The sequence below is a fragment of the Jatropha curcas genome, chromosome 1 (assembly GCF_041381405.1).
Source record: "Jatropha curcas cultivar XTBG-Jc1 chromosome 1, XTBG_Jcur_1.0, whole genome shotgun sequence".
In the NCBI taxonomy this organism is placed as follows: Eukaryota; Viridiplantae; Streptophyta; class Magnoliopsida; order Malpighiales; family Euphorbiaceae; genus Jatropha; species Jatropha curcas.
In genome coordinates this window covers 33713149-33731603 of record NC_143151.1, presented here as the reverse complement: position 1 = coordinate 33731603, position 18455 = coordinate 33713149, and the positions used below count along the sequence as shown (strand labels likewise).

General features: G+C 36.7%; 4 protein-coding genes across 6 annotated transcripts; 3 read left to right on the top strand and 1 right to left on the bottom strand.

The window, feature by feature from the left end:
• Positions 1-908: 908 nt before the first annotated feature.
• On the top strand, positions 909-6531 carry LOC105631355 (ABC transporter B family member 3). Its single transcript, XM_012213447.4, has 9 exons — positions 909-2104; positions 2252-2306; positions 2459-2634; positions 2794-2958; positions 3045-3340; positions 3431-3747; positions 3832-4055; positions 4145-6052; positions 6184-6531. The coding sequence occupies exons 1-9, from the start codon at positions 977-979 to the stop codon at positions 6529-6531; spliced, it is 4617 nt and encodes a 1538-aa protein (XP_012068837.1). The 5' UTR covers positions 909-976.
• Positions 6532-7183: 652 nt separating this feature from the next.
• On the top strand, positions 7184-9812 carry LOC105631356 (protein CORTICAL MICROTUBULE DISORDERING 1). 3 transcript variants are annotated; one of them, XM_020678214.3, is made up of 5 exons: positions 7184-7342; positions 7453-8190; positions 8371-8625; positions 8760-8851; positions 8953-9812. In XM_020678214.3, exons 2-5 carry the CDS (start codon positions 7540-7542, stop codon positions 9587-9589), a joined length of 1635 nt encoding a protein of 544 aa, XP_020533873.1. In that variant the 5' UTR covers positions 7184-7342; positions 7453-7539; the 3' UTR covers positions 9590-9812. The 3 variants fall into 3 exon arrangements, with proteins under 3 accessions (XP_020533873.1, XP_037497519.1, XP_012068839.1); XM_037641591.2 differs by having other exon boundaries at positions 7197-8190; XM_012213449.4 differs by having other exon boundaries at positions 7198-8190; positions 8386-8625.
• Positions 9813-10708: 896 nt separating this feature from the next.
• LOC105631357 (2-oxoglutarate-dependent dioxygenase family protein) lies at positions 10709-13345 on the bottom strand. The gene is made up of 4 exons (XM_012213451.4): positions 13001-13345; positions 11829-12512; positions 11306-11647; positions 10709-11226 (listed from the first exon to the last, which is right to left on the bottom strand). Exons 1-4 carry the CDS (start codon positions 13094-13096, stop codon positions 10951-10953), a joined length of 1398 nt encoding a protein of 465 aa, XP_012068841.1. The 5' UTR covers positions 13097-13345; the 3' UTR covers positions 10709-10950.
• Positions 13346-13998: 653 nt separating this feature from the next.
• SEC22 (Synaptobrevin family protein) lies at positions 13999-17334 on the top strand. The gene is made up of 6 exons (XM_012213452.4): positions 13999-14139; positions 14889-15108; positions 15448-15608; positions 15722-15868; positions 16764-16840; positions 17183-17334. The coding sequence occupies exons 2-6, from the start codon at positions 14921-14923 to the stop codon at positions 17264-17266; spliced, it is 657 nt and encodes a 218-aa protein (XP_012068842.1). The 5' UTR covers positions 13999-14139; positions 14889-14920; the 3' UTR covers positions 17267-17334.
• Positions 17335-18455: the final 1121 nt, after the last annotated feature.

Genomic DNA, 18455 nt, shown 5'->3' with positions numbered 1-18455 from the left:
GGCCTTGTATGATGTCCACATGCCATTCTCCAAGAGTCAGGTAGACCAAGCAATGCATTTAATACACTATGTAACCGGCTAATTCTTCTTCTTCTTTTTGATTGTATGGATATATATAGTTTGACATTTTCTTGATAGTTTTGCGTTTATATATCTGTTTATTTAGTTAAAATAATGCTTTAAAACTCAATTAATTGCCATTTAGCAGATGATTCTCTTTCTTTATTATATCTTTGTCGAATGTGTAGCTTTGAACAATTAATCAAAGCTCAGCTTGGTCATAAGCTGTATCATGATTGTTAACACTAAGAGACAAATAGAATGGTCTTGGTTTAAACGATAGCTAATTTATTGCTAATTGTGAGTTATTGTAAATAGAGAAGAAATGGCTAGAAAGTAACGAAAGCTTGGGGATAATAACAACATTTATTTATTTTGGTTCATACACCGTCTCTATGTTGAAGTTGGGAATGAGACCGACAAAATTCTTCTAATTTCTGACTTTACCGGTAAAATTTATCTATAAATATAATTCACTTTTGCTCATTTTGCTCATTCAACTGTCTGCAGTTTGCTGATAAATTTATTTAACTTTTTCTATATATATATATATATATATATATATTTTATATCGAGCAAGCCATCGAATAGACTTGTTTCATGAACCTTAAACTCATTAATACACATTTTCATGAAACCATATGGCACGACCACGCACATTTGGAAGTATCATTTGCTTGTTAATATCAAGCTTAAGTCATTAAGAAGTAATTAAATATGTGATGAGCATCTTCAATGTACTACAAAACAGGTGGCAGAATCAAAGTTCATTAACTCATAATCAACGTCTTTGTACTTTGAACAGCCAAATAACAAAGCAAAACCTGCTTGTTCTTTTCTTTCTTCGCATGGCTTACTTTTAATTTCTCTCTAACACTCTCCAAACCATTTTCCTCACCGTCAAACACTTCCATCAATGGCTGATTCCTCCTTTGATATTGACAACTATCCTCACTCCGATAGCTCAAGAGACCATAACCACCGCAGGCAACGCCGACATACAACACCTGTTGGCTCAATATATGCTTCACCTTCATTTACACAGTTCAGCTCTATTGAAACATTCCGTAGTTTCACTTCAAGAAGGCCTCCCCGTGGTCTTCTACCTACGCCTTTTGCTTCAGACAACGATAACTCATGGCAAGGTCAGCTTTCATGGCAGTTTGAGCCCTCAGGTTGGCAAGATAACCGTTACTTAGGTGCAGTCTTTACTCCATTGACAACTATTGCATCCTCAATCTCAAATAGTCGAGTTTTTCGAAGATCTGCTAATCATTATTACCTTTCACGCACTTATGGCCCGTTTAGAACCTTTGAGAATTCATATTATGATCACTATTATTCTAGCTATAGTGCAGTTCCTTCTGGTAGGCTTGAGCTACAAAGTCATGCTGCTACAGATAATGATCAAAGTTTAGTAGTTCATGTAAAGGATTATAGTTCAGGAGGTCATAGCAGGAAAGAAGCTAAAAGGAAACAACCAATTGGACAATTAAATCCTTTGGCTACATTGGATGAACTTAGTGTGACTGACTATGACACAGCTGATGATGTTGAAAAAGAAAGAAGCCTATCTGAGGCTGAATCTAATCGCCATAGAGGTAAAGATTCTCGCTGGCATTCTGTTTCGCATGCTTACATGGATCTTGAACATGATAGTATTAGTCGTATGAGTCATGGGATTTCACACGATGGACCTCATGAACATCATCAGTCTAGGCAACACCATATGAGGCATCATCATGTTCAAGAGGGTTATACATCTGGTAATGGATATGATGACATTGATCGATATTCAAGGTATGATGATGATGGTGATGAGTATGATGAAGAAGATGATGAGCCACCACCAAAGCAAGTTAGTTTGTTTGGTCTGTTCAAGTATTCAACAAAATGGGATATTGTCCTTGTGATTTTGGGTTGTTTAGGAGCTCTCATAAATGGGGGTGCCCTTCCATGGTATTCTTTTCTTTTTGGGGATTTTGTAAACAAGATTGCTAAAGAAGCAGATGACAAAACCAAAATGATGAAGGATGTACAGAAGGTAAAAAAAAAAAAAAAAATCACTTTGTGTTAGCAAATTGTTTTAAATTGTCTTTATTTTGAGAGCCTTGATTTTTTTTTTTTTTTTTTTTTAAAAACTATAAGTTAATGGTGGTAATATAAGCACTTTGTTTTCTTGTGATTGCAGATTTGTCTAGAAATGACTATACTGTCAGCAATAGTTGTGATTGGAGCATATTTAGGTGAGGCAGATTAGACTACGTTCATTGAACAATTTTTTTATTTTTTCTTTAAGCCTCTGCATAATATAGGTGCTAAATTTTACTGCAGTTTTCTGACTACTGAATTGATATAAATCACTTTCCTCTTAAAACAAATGCATGATATGAAACAGAGATCACTTGTTGGAGATTGGTAGGGGAGAGATCAGCCCATCGAATACGAACCATGTACTTAAGAGCAGTTCTGAGGCAAGATATCAGTTTTTATGATACTGAAGTAAGCACCGGTGATATTATGCATGGAATTTCAAGTGATGTTGCTCAAATCCAAGAAGTTATGGGAGAAAAGGTCAATTTTTATTCTCTATAAAATGTTTTTTCCCAACTTATACTGGAGCCTAATATTTGCACTTTCAACACTTATATAATATATATTATCTAATTGTGATTAAAACCTGCAATGTGTTTTCCTGATTTACATGCATTAACTTCTGTTAGCTAATTGCAGATGGCACATTTCGTCCATCAGATATGCACCTTCATCTGCGGATATACTGTTGGATTCTTAAGGTCATGGAAGGTATCACTAGTAGTCTTCTCAATCACTCCATTGATGATGTCCTGTGGAATGGCTTATAAGGCCATTTATGTTGGATTAGCTACAAAAGAACAAGTATGATACCAACTAAAAAAGATTCTGGTGTTCATTTTCTGCAGTTGCTCAGATAAAATTGTTTAACCTTTTTTCATTTATTGAAGATTTCATATAGGAAAGCTGGTGGTGTTGCTGAACAGGCTATCAGTTCGATTCGAACTGTATTTTCTTTTGTTGCTGAAGATAATTTGGCTGAAAAGTATTCTGATTTTTTGGTTAAGTCAGTGCCCATCGGGGCAAAGATTGGATTTGCTAAGGGTGCAGGAATGGGAGTTATCTACTTGGTTACATATGCGACATGGGCATTGGCCTTCTGGTATGGATCTATCCTGGTTGCAAGGGGTGAGATCAATGGAGGCGCTGCAATTGCTTGTTTCTTTGGTGTAAATGTGGGGGGAAGGTAATGAGCTCTCTTTTTTCTTTTTCTCTTTCCAAGTATCAGCTCTTTATTGGAAGACAAGATAATAAGCTCTTTTTTTTTTTTTTACAGAGGCTTGGCATTGGCACTTACATATTTTGCTCAATTCGCGCAAGGCACTGTAGCAGCAAGCAGGGTGTATGAAATAATAGACAGAATTCCTGATATAGATCCTTACAGTACCCATGGAAGGACATTATCAAATGTTCGCGGAAGGATTGAGTTTCGAAGTGTTATCTTTGCTTACCCTTCTCGCCCTGATAATCTAATTCTTAACTCTCTCAATTTAGTCATTCCATCTTCAAAGACGCTTGCATTGGTTGGTGCTAGTGGAGGTGGCAAGTCCACCATCTTTGCTCTGATAGAGAGATTCTATGATCCCATTAAAGGTAATTCCTAACATTCAACACCAGTTCTATGAGTTAAATTCTATTGAATTTCTAAGGAGATTTAAGTTTTTGACGTTATTGCAGGAGTTATTACCTTAGATGGTCATGACTTGAGGACACTGCAGGTGAAATGGCTAAGAGATCAAATAGGTATGGTTGGGCAAGAGCCAATTCTTTTTGCCACTAGCATACTAGAAAATATAATGATGGGGAAAGAAAATGCCACCAAAAAAGAAGCAATTAATGCTTGCATTGCTGCTAATGCCCACAGCTTTATCTCTGGCCTTCCATATGGCTATGACACTCAGGTAGAACAACACAATGCTCTTACAATCAACTGCAGGAATAATAAGATATACACACTGCACATAGGATAACTCTTGGTACTTATTTGCAGGTTGGAGATAGAGGAACTCAACTCTCAGGTGGGCAAAAGCAGAGAATTGCGCTAGCACGAGCTATAATCAAGGACCCACAAATACTTCTTTTAGATGAACCCACCAGTGCCTTAGATGCAGAATCTGAGTCTATTGTGCAGCAAGCCATTGATAAGATCTCCTCTAGCAGGACAACCATTGTCATTGCTCATAGACTAGCAACAGTAAGAAATGCCAACATCATTGTTGTTCTTGATCAAGGCTCTGTTGTAGAAATCGGCAACCATCGCCAGCTAATGGAAAATGCTGGTGCTTACTACGACCTTGTCAAGCTTGCATCTGAAGCAGTTTCAAAATCTACAGGGCAAGAAATGGATACTTACAAGGAGACGGAATATTCTATGCATGGAAAATCAGTAAATGTGGAGGAGACAACAAGATCGAGGCATATAAACTATAAGCGCATAGAGAACCACGAAGAAGTGGAAATGCAAGAAATACCAAAAGAAAGAAAGTATCAACTCTCAGAGATATGGAACCTACAAAGACCAGAAATTTTCATGCTTCTCTTAGGGTTCCTTTTGGGTATGCATGCAGGCGCTATTCTTTCAGTCTTTCCTTACCTCCTAGGCCTGGCCCTTCAAATCTACTTTGATAAAGACTCATCAAAACTAAAGAGAGATGTTGGAAATATCTGTTTAGCACTTGTAGGTCTTGGAATAGGGTGCATTCTTGCCATGACAGGCCAGCAAGGTTTATGTGGATGGGCAGGAACCAAACTAACAATGAGAGTAAGAAACCTTTTATTTCGATCTATATTAAAACAAGAACCTGCTTGGTTTGATTTTGAAGATAATTCTACTGGGGTACTTGTTTCAAGGCTATCAACTAATACAGTCAGTTTTCGATCAGTTCTTGGTGATAGATTCTCAGTCTTGTTAATGGGTTTAAGTTCAGCTGCTGTTGGTCTTGGTGTGTCATTTTACTTGGAATGGAGACTTGCCCTTTTGGCTACTGCACTAACTCCTTTCACTCTTGGTGCTAGCTACTTAAGTTTGATCATAAATGTTGGACCAAAGTTGGATAATAGCTCTTACGCTAAAGCTAGCAACATTGCTGCTGGTGCTGTTTCAAATATAAGAACAGTAACAACCTTTTCTGCTCAAGAACAAATTATCAGGTCCTTTGATGGAGCTCTAGATGAACCCAAGAAGAAATCAGTGAAAAGATCACAGATTCTAGGCTTAACAATTGGTTTCTCTCAAGGAGCAATGTATTGTGCATATACCTTAACTCTATGGTTTGGTGCTTACCTCGTAAAACAAGACAAGACTAATTTTGGTGAGGTATATAAAATTTTTCTCATTCTCGTTTTAAGTTCATTTTCTGTTGGACAACTAGCTGGGCTAGCTCCAGACACTACCATGGCCAGGACAGCAGTTCCTGCAATTTTTGATATCATTTATCGCAAGCCACTGATAGGTAATGATAATGAAATGGGCAGAAAAATTGACAGATCAAAATCATGGGATATTGAACTTAGGATGGTCACATTTGCATACCCTTCTAGGCCTGAGATTGTTGTGTTGAGAGATTTTTGTTTGAAGGTCAAAGGTGGCAGCATGGTGGCACTGGTGGGCGGTAGTGGTTCAGGTAAATCAACAGTTATATGGTTGATACAAAGGTTTTATGATCCTAATCAAGGGAAGGTGACAATGGGAGGGGTGGATTTGAGGGTTCTTAATGTGAAGTGGTTGAGGAAGCAAATAGCTTTGGTGGGTCAAGAACCTGCTCTGTTCTCTGGAAGTATAAGAGAAAATATTGCATTTGGAAATCCCCAAGCTTCTTGGGCTGAGATTGAAGAGGCTGCAATGGAAGCTTATATTCACAAGTTCATCAGCAGCCTCCCTCAAGGCTATGAAACCCAGGTATGCTCTTAGACAATCCTGTCCTAAATTATACATTTTTAACAAGAAAACTTTGGGTTAGCTCAGATGGCAAGTAAGTTTGTTTTTTCCTAGTAATGTTAATATAATTTATTGTTTTTCCTGTGTTTTAGGTTGGTGAGAGTGGGGCCCAACTATCAGGTGGGCAGAAACAGAGAATAGCAATAGCAAGGGCAATACTGAAGAAATCAAGAGTACTATTATTAGATGAAGCAAGTAGTGCATTGGACTTGGAATCAGAGAAACATGTTCAAGAGGCTCTAAGGAATGTCTCTAAGCAAGCCACTGCTATTGTAGTAGCCCACAGGCTGTCGACAATTAGAGAAGCTAATATGATTGCAGTAGTGAAAGATGGTGCAGTTGTGGAATATGGCAGTCATAATGCTCTCTTGAACTCCCATCTTAATGGTGTATATGCAAGCTTGGTTAGAGCTGAAACTGAAGCTACTGCTTTTGCTTGAGTAATTGATGATATAACTTGTATTGGTTTCCAAATGTCACCCCATTTTTCAAGGCACAGTAAAACCTATATAGCAAGTATTATTTTTTCACACATCTAATTGTCTGTTTAGCACCGTAGTTAGAACAGAATTTAAATGGGTCCATAAGATCTTGAATCTTGAACCTTTCAAGAATTTACTTCTTGAGTAAATTTAAAGAAAAAGGTTGGGGATAAGGTGGGGGTTGGATCAAATAATAATTGATGAGTAAAGTTTACTTCTTGATAATTTCAAATCAAGGAGTAGTATTCCAAAGGTTATCCAATCTAAACAGCTACAACCAAGAATATGCATGCTTAATTCTAATTTTAGCGTGCAAGAACAGGACATGTTAAAAGAATTAGACATCAAAATATCCGTCACCTTTCCAAAAACTCCACCTCCTCTAACTTCAAAAGGGAAATGCGACCAGAGAAGAGATCCACAACAAACAGACCAAAATACCCTCAGAATATATACCAATAATGCTATAAAACATAAGGCCACATTTGTAATTTACTGTCCAACAAAAAATGAGCAGGAATTTCTCTGACGTAATGACTAGTAACCATATCATCTCTTGGCTTGAAAGCCAAGACAAGTTGATGATTACGTGCCAGGCATGCAAAGTTATAGAGATTTTAGGCCTTGCCAATTGATTATACCAGTAAAACATCTTTCTCTTCACTTGTAATTTTTATCATCTCTGTACTTTTCCTTCACACAAGAGCCCTTCAATCTTTCTCTTGTGCATTCTTTCTTGAAGTTTTGTATTAAGTGTTTCTTTTCTGAGGTATTCCTTCCTTTCAACATCTCTCAATCTTTGTATCAACTTTATGCATTTGTCTATACTTTATTATAGATTAGCTCTTACATATAACTATCTGAATCATGTTTTAGCAGTAGCACCATCAAGATTTAGCTTGTAGGATTTGGACAAACAAAGGAATTTGGAAAGGAGTTCATATTTTGAAATAAAGAGAAAAATTCATGGCATCTCTTACACCAGGAGTACTACTAAAGCTTCTTCAAAGTATGAATTCAAATGTGAAAGTACGGGGAGAGTATCGGTCAGTTCTGCTACAAGTCATTAGTATTGTGCCTGCCTTGACTGGCTCAGAACTCTGGCCTAACCATGGTTTCTTTGTTAAAGTATCTGATTCCTCGCATTCGACTTATGTATCATTGTCAAAGGAAGACAATGAGCTAATTTTGAATAACAAGTTACAACTTGGTCAATTTTTCTATGTTGATAGAATGGAAGCAGGAACTCCAGTTCCAATCCTAGTTGGTGTTAGACCAATTCCAGGAAGGAACCCTTTTGTGGGAAATCCTAAAGATTTGATGCAAATGTTGGTTCCATCTGAGGGTCCAGTACCAGTTGATAGTGAAGGAGTTAATTCTTCAAAATTGAAGGAGTTATTGGAAGGGAAAGAAGAGAATTCAAGACAGAAAATTGTAATAAAGGAAGAAAAAGCTGCTGTTGCTTCTAGGTATATGCAGGGTGTTGTGACTGCAAGTCCAAAAGCAGGCGGACTGAATTTGAATGGAGATGGGAAGAACATTGAGACAGAGAATAATGGAGCAGGTAATAAGAAATCAGGATTAGTTAAAGGCAAGCAGCAAGAAAATAAAGGTCAGGTATGTAAATCTTGCAAATATAGATAACTACTGGCAATATCAACTAGGTATGTCCTAAACTATTGATGTTCTTGTCCAGAAAGGACAACTAGAGGTGGTAAAACTTTTTTAACATATTAAAAAGTAATCTTTGTGCATATACATATATATGTATATCTTTTAATCAATTGACAGTTATAGGAATTAGCATTGCAGACATGTCCAACTAGTCCTACTTTCAGAAATCGACCAGAGTCAGTTTCATCAAAGCCAGAGGTTGCTATATCCAATGCGAAAAAGACTCCAGAGCTTTCCAGGAGCATGTCTGCAAAATCCTCATTGAATAAACTGGAAAGCACAAACTTAATCTCTTTGTCAAATAGTTCAGATAAAAACTTTGCTTCCGAGTCAACATCATGGACTTCTCTGCCTGCAGGCCTCTCAAAGCTTGGAAAGGTGATTTCCTGTTTTCTCTGCTTTGAGAATGAGTAAAACCAACAATTATCTATGCAGCAAACTTTCAAAATTCTTGATTCAATTGAACTAAATAATTCTTTTTTTTTTCTTATTGCTTGTTATCGTTTTCTAAGGGAATGCTTAGAAGGAGATATCTTGCTTCTCTGGTTGCAGCAGAAGCTCAGAAAGAAGCATCAACTGCTGCATCTTTAATCAAGTGCCTCAAGTAAGTACTTATCTGCTATGCTAAAAATGTTCTTTCTTTTTCTAACCTCAGTTTCAATATCGTATCTGGTAAATACTTCTTACTTTCATCTTTTCTTTTAGTATGTTCGCTGATCTTCGCTCTTCAGCCTCACCAGAGAACCCCCATCTCTCTCTGACCAAGTTCTTCACACTGCAGCAGCTCATCGACCAACTGAACACAACCACCCCATTAAAAGATAAGTCAGATAAATCAGTTCAAATATTCACCCACTTTTCATTTCAAGAAACTCAAAAAACTAGCAAAAAGATAGGTCTAAGTCATGCTAAAAGTATATTGAAGACTCGGAAGTCATCAATGGAGGTAAACACGACTGAAAGGCTGGAGTGGGCTAAAGGTGACTGTGCGAAAGACATCAAAGAACTAAGAGAGTCTCTCCTAAATGATACAAGAACTTGGTTTTTGAAATTCTTGGAAGGAGCCTTGGACACTGGGTTCCGTGTTGCTACACAGGATAAGAAGGGTAAAGAGAGTGCAGGGCGGCGAATGGAGCCAGAGAACAACCACATTGCTGTCACATTGTCGCAGCTCAAGCATGCAAATGTATGGTTAGATAAATTAAGAAACAACTTGAGCTCTGAAACCAATGATGGATTATTGGAGATTGTTGATCGGCTGAAGCAAAAGGTTTATTCTTGTTTGCTAGCGCATGTAGGTTCAGCTGCATCAGCACTAGAAAATCGAACTGATAGAGGTTGATGCGTATAAAAGGGGGTTGAAGGTCAACTTTTATTTATCTCCATTGTCCAAAGATAAATTATTTAGTGATCTTGATTACAATCAAGGATAAATAGAGCCATACAATGCCATCGCAAGTTTGGTCAATCATATTTATGAATGAAAAGTATGTATGAATTTATATGTTCATGTAATAAGGCCATTTACAGGCTAACAGAGTGAAATTTGTGAAGCTTCCCGAATAGATCCTCTCTCTCTGTCTCTCTCATGTACAGATAATCTAACAGCAATCATATTGATATGGTAGCAAAAACAATTTTAATGTCAATTTTAGATCCTTTCCATAAGCATTAATTAAAATGCTTACCTTGCAGCTCTAACCATGAGATACTTGAGCTCCTTTTTATGAACTTCATACTCGTAAGAGATGTTGTCCAAGCTGGAGGACCAAGGCACATGCAAAATATCAGATTTTCTTGCTGATTGATTTAGCACGTGCCCTGCTTCTCCAGCGTGGCTGAATCCCTCCTTGCTTGCACGCTGTTAAAGTCGCATTTTTAAAATGAGAGTTGTGCTTTTATTCTTATGGTTATTATAGGTGTTGGTGAACGCTGAAATGGCTGGCTCGGATCCCACAAATGTGTTTAAGAAGCGTTGTGTTTTTGTGAGAGAATGATTGATTTTGTGGCTTTACTTATAGAATAAGCATTTAATAGCTTTTGATGCAAAGAGAATCTGTTTTTGATTGTTGGAAGTTAGGCTGCCAGAAATGGTTGTCAATCAGAAGTTACCATTTCCGGCAGATGTGCCTACCAGATGCCAACAGAAAGTTGCCTTTCCCGATGTAGGGCAGCCTACCAACCTGGTCTAGTAGGAGATCTGAAATAACCATAAGTGACAAGAGAAGCTATTCCCAAAGAGGGCTTTAAATAAGGGTAGATTAGAATAGGGTGTACATCCTCTTTACTAGATCATGTTAAGCAAAAATTAAAATTAAAGTATCTTAATAAACTACTGGATTTTATTGTAGTCTTGAAAACAAGAACTTGAAATAACTTTCTTCTTCCTGAGATCCCAGAAATCGACTGTGTAATCACATGCTAAAGATCCTAGTAAAGTTTACAAAATTAATACAGAAGCTTTGTCTGCGATCAAGGAAATAATAACCTCCATTAAATCACATAGTATACAGCAGCTAACATCAGTCACTTAACTTCATGTCATTAATATATCATGCTACTCTTGTATATACTAGACAAAAAGTGCATTGCATCTTCAGTCACTATCCATGAGTATTACATGCTTTGCAGCAAAAGTGGGGAGAAAATCCATAAGCATGCATTTACAATCACTCGAAACAACTTGAAGTACATCTAAGATTTTCAATACTTTCTGAAGGTCAGATTTAGACGTCCTGGGCGAAGATTGGTTGCTTCAAGCAGAGACTTGGGCGCTGTGTTTTGTTTGACAGAATGTACTCCATGAAATATATGTCTAGACTTCCCACCAAATATCAGAACATCTCCTGATTCCAGTAGAACTTTTGCAGCATTCTTTTCATCCCTATTGTCAGAATACAAGAATTCCCCTGCATCTCCAATAGAAAAAGAAACCACAGGCAATCCTTTATTTAGACTTTCTTCACTTTCATCTTTGTCCTGCATGGGTAAGAAATCACGAGTTTTAAACACTCCTTATCAAAAGGAACAAAATTTTTTAAAATTTGTCAATGCCAACCTGATGTAGACCAAGCCGCCCACTTGATGAGTAAAAATTCACAATACATAAATCTGGGACCATCCACGGAATATCTTCCTTACTGCTGGTTTTAGAATTTTTTTCCATGGGAGCATGGGAGTGTTTCAGAACTTTCTCAACCAACCGATGAAACTCAGGAGGAATATCTGGTGGTTTAGAATCATCAATTGGGCGTCGCTCACCATACATACTTTTATCAGGATCCCAATTTTTACCAAGGCACATCATTTTCAAATGCAGTTTTGCACCATCACGGTAACCAGGTTCGTAGAAACCTCCAGGCCCTAGCCCAAGGTCCGCGCAACGCTTTACAATTTTAACCTTACAAAAACATCAGAACAAAAAATAAATAAAACCAACAACAAAAGAAATTTTTGAAATAGGAAAAGTAAACAAAAATTACAGAAAGGCCATGGGACCACTCTGATAATTTCATCAAGCAACCGGGCAAGAAGTCAACAAATTTGCTTAAGACAGATATTAAAAAAGCATCAAGCTAAACCTGATCATCTGTGGATAAGAATCCCTTCAGAAGAACCATCCCTGGTTTTAATATCTGTTCCTGTCCTTCTAAAGCACAAATGCTCTCGTTCCTCTTTTTTCTATTCATATCAAACAAAGAAGATTTTAGCATTACAGGACCTCCAGTCTTGGGCAGGCAAATGTCAAAAGGCTCAATCACTGGAAAATGCTCTGCGTGCCCTGAACCACTGGCAGATTCAGTAATCTTAGCTTGCTGCTCTTGGAACGGCTGGATTATGGCACCAGACTGCAAGGATAGCTGAGACTGAGCAGTATTTGCTTTGCCTTTGATATCAAAGGGTAACATACTCCCATTCGTAGCTCGCTCTGATTTTGATACATCAAACTTTATATTGCCAGGACTAGAAAAGGCAGACAAAGAAGAGGCAGAATCTGAAGCCACAAAAGGTTCCAGTTGTTGTGGTTTTGGCTCAGAATCACTAACATTAAAAGCATTTTGATCCTGCTGGAGACTTTCTGAATAGGAAAGGCCATCCTCTGAAAGCTTCTTTTGCCGATACTCAAAAACCTGGGTAGTTCTATGATTAGAACGCCTAGGAAAACTACCAGGTGAAATAGGATGCACATTTCCCCATCTGCCTCTTGACATTCCATCCCTTCTGCTAGAGGTGTCAACAGAAAAGGCCCCATCTGCATCATTCGTCTGGTTGGCACAAAAAATGACATTAAGGAACTTCTCCATCAAATACTAGCCTCACTACCATATATACAATTCATTAATTTTATAATTAACAAACTGAAGACCAATAATAGGCAAAACAATAAACAAGGTCATTAACAAAACAAAATATGCTTAAAGCAAGCTTTAAACTTTATATAAAAGAGAATAATGTAATCAAACAAATTAAAAATCATTCTACCCAGGCATATTTTTATTTTTCTGTTTTCAAATTTAAATAATTATTCACTATTTAGACAAATTTCTGTTTCCCAATCACAGTACTCCTAACACACATTATTAAAGATGTAATCTTTAAATTATTTGAACAAAAGACGAGCGAGCATATGAAAAATTAAGTAAAGCCCACAACATCAATTTTTCACGGAGAGAAATTATCAACTAAAATAAAAACAATTCAACCAAATTTAAATAAAATAACTCAAAATGCGAGAGAGGCAAAATGGAGTTACATGGCGGTTGCGATGAGAATGATGATGAGCGAACCGTGACGATCGCCCTCCTCGACTCGAAGAACCGTCGCTGTCTCGACCACGGCCGCGATTCATGATCGATGTGGCGCAGAATAGAAGTTAAATTTGGCGGGGAAAATAGAAAAGGTTAATAACTTGAACTTGGAATTACAAAGGAAACGAAAAGAGAGCCAGACGATTCAAAGATTTGAAGGTCGTACAATGAGATTGAGACGAAGAGTTAAAGTGAGAGTTCTAAAGAACGAGAAGGGAAAGGAAGAGTCTTTGTGGGCTTTTCAAGTACCTCATCACTGGTTCTTCATCTTTTAGATTCCCAATGAACAAGGCAAACACAAAAATGTCATGTCGTTTCGATACGAGTTGAACTTTTCTATTTCACCGTTTCCCTGTTTAGAAGTCGTGTACACATCACGTGATTGTGGCTACACCACCTGTAATTGTGATGCCGTGGCAGCAAGTGGCTATGTGACCTGGTAATTTTGATAACGTGGCAGAAGGTCGAGTACACATCACGTAATGACATGGCATGTTCGCTGACATGTTCACTTGAGTGACCTTGCTTTCTCACATAACATCTCAACCTGGGAACCTCTGAAAACGTGGATTAGCTTACCTGGCATTATGTGGTGACGTGAAACAATGTGATGACATGGCACCAAGAGCGTGAGCGTGTCCTTGTCATACATTGACGTGGCACTAGCTTAAGTGGCATGTCATATAGATGACGTGGCAACACGTGGCGTGTCCATATCACGTGGTGACATGGCAATTTTGCTGACACTAAAAATTTCTATCACGGGATGGACTCTATTTGTATGCTTCAATTATTTTAGCCCGGCCCAGGAGAAAAGATATTTACATGTTTTACCTTTGAAATTTCCGGTGGCAGTTTCATTTTCAGAGTACAACACCTAAACAGCATAGTTAATTTCCATTTTTCATTTTTTTTTTTTTTTTAAAGCTGAAATCAGTAATCAGTAAAATGTAATAAAGAAACCCTTTTATATTTTCTCCTCGGCAAGCCCGATCTCTGTTTTGCTCATTGATTTCGCCATCAACATCTCTCTTCTCCAGATCTTTGACGCCATCATAGTCGAGAACCCAGATGCTATAATCAGGTAATTCTCAGTATAATTTTGTCTAATTGTATAATTCTGTTTCTATATGCAAATTGATTCTGATTTCATGGGTTTTTTTTTTTGGCTAAATAAGTAATTAATTGATTGCATCGGGTTAGTATTTCATGTTTGGAGATAGATCGTAGAGATCTTGTTTTCGTGGTTTGTTTCATATTGATTTAGTCATGGGTTTAATTCGATAATTTCGCCAAAAATGAACTGGTTATCTCTCTTTTGGGTTAATTTAGGAATCGATTTTGATATGCAGAGAAAGAGAAAGCTTGACATTTCATTTAATGGTAAATGACAGGACACCTGGGGTTCTTTATTCTGTTTTGATGGTTTTTCTTAAGAGGAAAAAAAAGGAAAGTTGTGTGTTTGTTTTGTGCTATATTTTGTTTTTGCAAATGGGATGTTTGCTTGATAAATTGAGGTCAATTTCAGACTAAGTTCCTGCATGGATTTTAGTGGGTGGGATATTGTTGTAAAATTAGGTAGATAATTTAGTCTTTCAATTAGCTATTTTCGATCAATGTAGTCAAAATGTGGCATCTTGTCGCAATTAAATGCTTTACCAATTATAAAGTGAATTTTAATGAATTTTAATGCTACAAAGTTGTAGAGAAAGCTTAAGCATTAACCACAGTCTTCTTGTTCTTGCTAAACTGTTTCAAAGAGTTAGATTGAATTAAAAATCAGCTTGTCTGCTTTCTCATATATATGGGGTTTGTATGGCCAACACAATGCAGTTATTTGAATATCGGGAAGAAAGAAGGTAAAAATGGTGAAGCTGACAATGATTGCCCGTGTCACTGATGGCCTTCCCCTAGCTGAGGGACTGGATGATGGTCGTGATGTGAGAGACATTGAACTGTACAAGCAGCAAGTGAAGGCACTGTTTAAGAATCTTGCTACAGGCCAGAATGAACCTTCAAGAATGTCCATTGAAACTGGCCCTTATGTCTTTCAGTATCCTGCTTGTGTTTAGATTTATTCATGGCACCATCTTTTAAAATTTGGCCTCGATAAGTATAATTTATTCTCAGCAATTGCATCTTGGAACCATGTTTGTGTGCTAGTAAAGATCAATTGTGCACTGCATTTTACATTACTTAATGAGTTAACTTAATACTTAGTTATGCTACTTAATTCATTCAACTATCATGGTCAGTTCCTTGCCTTAAGCTTTTTATATTTTGTTTTGTGTGTCTGCATTGTGTGTAGTATCCCATGGTTGGTGTGAACTCATTAAAATCCATGTATGAAAGTTCATCTGTTTCAACAATTTTCCTTGACTTGAGAACTTAGTTATATCATTGAAGGGCGTGTGTGTTACCTCACAATGTGTGATCGTTCTTACCCTAAGAAGCTTGCCTTTCAATACTTAGAAGATCTCAAAAATGAATTTGAGCGTGTCAATGGGGCTCAAATTGAAACTGCTGCTAGACCATATGCCTTCATTAAATTTGGTAGGTCTTTTTATTTTGTTGAACTTCTTCTTCAAATACCTATTCTGTTGATATGATTTTCAAAAATTCTTCTAGGCTTGATTTTTTTTTTTTTTCATGTTTATGTTTTAAAGATACATTCATACAGAAAACAAAGAAATTGTACCAGGACACCCGTACTCAGCGGAATATTGCAAAGTTGAATGATGAACTTTATGAAGTGCACCAAATAATGACCCGCAATGTGCAGGAAGTACTTGGCGTTGGTGAAAAACTAGACCGTAAGATGCCCCCTCTCCCCCCCCCCCCCTTTTTATTTTCAGTACCACTTAATTTTCGGTGTATTGTGTTCTTCTTTCACTTGAATGAATCTCACTATATATCACAATTAGGATAAAGGTAGATCTCTACTTCAGTTAAGTATAATTTGGTGATATTCTAAAAATATAAACTTGATAGTGAGATTGAAGAATGCAATGACGTGATCAGGCTGTTAACTTGGCTTTTCATATTATGGTAAAAGAATTTAAACCCCAAGCTTGTTGGGGATATTGTTGAGGACATGTGTTTTCTAGTTTTAAAGGTTACTTGTAATTGATATTGCACTTATGGCATGCTTAATGGACAGAAGCCCAAAACTGCCTCCTTTTAGTTCCAGTCTAACTATCTTTTGAAAGAATATATTTGATGCAAGCATATTCCTTTGGCAAATTCTGGAATTCGTTGGTCTTGCTATAGTAAATATTAGAAAGCTGAGGTATTATAATATTGCATACTCTGTTCAACTTTCATGTCTTTGCCGTAGTCAATTCTTGTGTAAGAGAGAATGCCATGTGTATCACTTCTTGCGGTTATTCTCATTTGAAATCCTTTTTTACTCTGATTTCACTTAGAAATTTTGACTTAAGCTGGGGAGTAGATGTTTCTTTTTCTTTTTCTCTTTCTCTTTTTTATTTTTGACTTTTGTTATATGGTTTTGGTTGCTGCTGTTTTCTTATATATTTGTCATAACATTAAAAAAAGCACATCTTGTTGATTTATTCTTCATTATTTTTGTAACTAATGGTTTCAAGACTCTCTCTCTCTTCTCTCTCTTCTTTCTATTAAAAATGTCTTTCATTTCCCATCCAATTTATACTGAACAAAATTAAATTTTCATTTTTGGTGATAATGCAGAGGTCAGTGAAATGTCCAGCAGATTAACATCAGAATCTCGCATATATGCTGACAAGGCAAGAGATTTGAATCGGCAGGTTGGTTCCATTGGACTAGTAGTTATATCACGAGTCTAATCCAAATGGCACTTATGAAACTTGCTATCTTTTATGACTGACATGACTGCTACTGAAGTTAGAAATTGTTTCCCATCAAAGGGAAAAAGAAACAGTTGATGTTGATCACATGCTTAAAATTTCAGTTAGATTCCTTGGCTATTGCAGTGGGATGGACTAAAATCAAGCTCTTATGCAACCTAACTTGTTTTTCAACCCTCTGCAAATGGAAAATAGTTTCAAGTCTTGTTGTCTTCTGCAGAATGCAAACTAAATGTTTGATTGAAATTTAATTATCATCTGACTTCTACCCTCTGAATGCAGGCCTTGATTAGAAAGTGGGCTCCTGTTGCTATCGTGTTAGGAATTGTCTTCCTCCTTTTTTGGGTTAAGAGAAAGCTCTGGTGATCTAAATGCCTAAGAATTGTTGCATCATTTTACTGGGTTTCTCTTTGTTGCTGCCATTTACTTGCGTTCATCGGGGATACGTACTAAAGGGAACTTTTGAGTGGGACCTAGATGCACAGGAAGACCTAAGTCATGTTTCAAGCTGGACTGTAGATTTTGTTCGTGGGAAAGTGCCTTACGACGACCATGTGGAAATGTGAAAGAGAGACCCCTTACTTTACAAGTTAATGATAGAAAAACACATTAGATACTAGCAACTTTCGAAACTATCAGTACTTGATTGAGGCTTTATTGATTACATGATTATGGCAGTCCAATATGTGATCTAACGCTTACTACAATTTTTAGATTGCCTTATTATTTGGGTGACCGTTGTCTTTTTAATTTATTTATTAGTTTTCTGATATTATTCTGGCCGCAAGTGTTGTTTGGAAGCTATGATGTCACAATATGCTTTAGCTTTTGCCATGAACTCTGGTGCACATGAAATTGCTATGTTCTCCTCACAAATAATGAGTGCGGCCCTGGCCCCTGGGTGTTGGCTGCTGGTGGGCTTCGCTCAATAGCCTATAAATCTGTTTGTGCTTATCAGTCTGCGTTCCATATCTTTATACTCTTTGTAATCTTGGTTTCAAGTCTTGTGTAATCTTGGTAGGGAAAAAAGTGATGCAATTGTAATCCATGACATGACTTCGTTATCACAGTTGGTGGCAATAGATATGCCCTGTTTGTTAATTTGAAGCGATAATAGTTTGTTGCTCTCTAGTTTCCATTATAATTTATATTTAGTGTTTGGATTCATATATTTGATTTAAAATATTGAAGTGTGGAATATATTTTAAATGACTCATTGAAGTAATTTGAAAATTTTCGTATTTGAACTTTTGAAACTTAATATGAATTTCGCTTGTGTTTGATCATTCAAATACTGAATTCAATTTAATTATATCCAAATTTAAACATTCAAAAAATATTAATCTGAAATACCATTATGCAAATTGAAGTTGAATTTTATTTTATATTTTTATGTTTTTTTTTTTATTATTTTGGTGGCAATTTCATACGGCTGAGCATAATCACCTTATTAATCTTACTATATTTTGAACAACCGTTTAAAAGATTGATTTTTTTTTTTTTTTAAAAAAAAAGAAAAGAAAAAAACACTTTGAATTCTCTAACGGTTACTTTT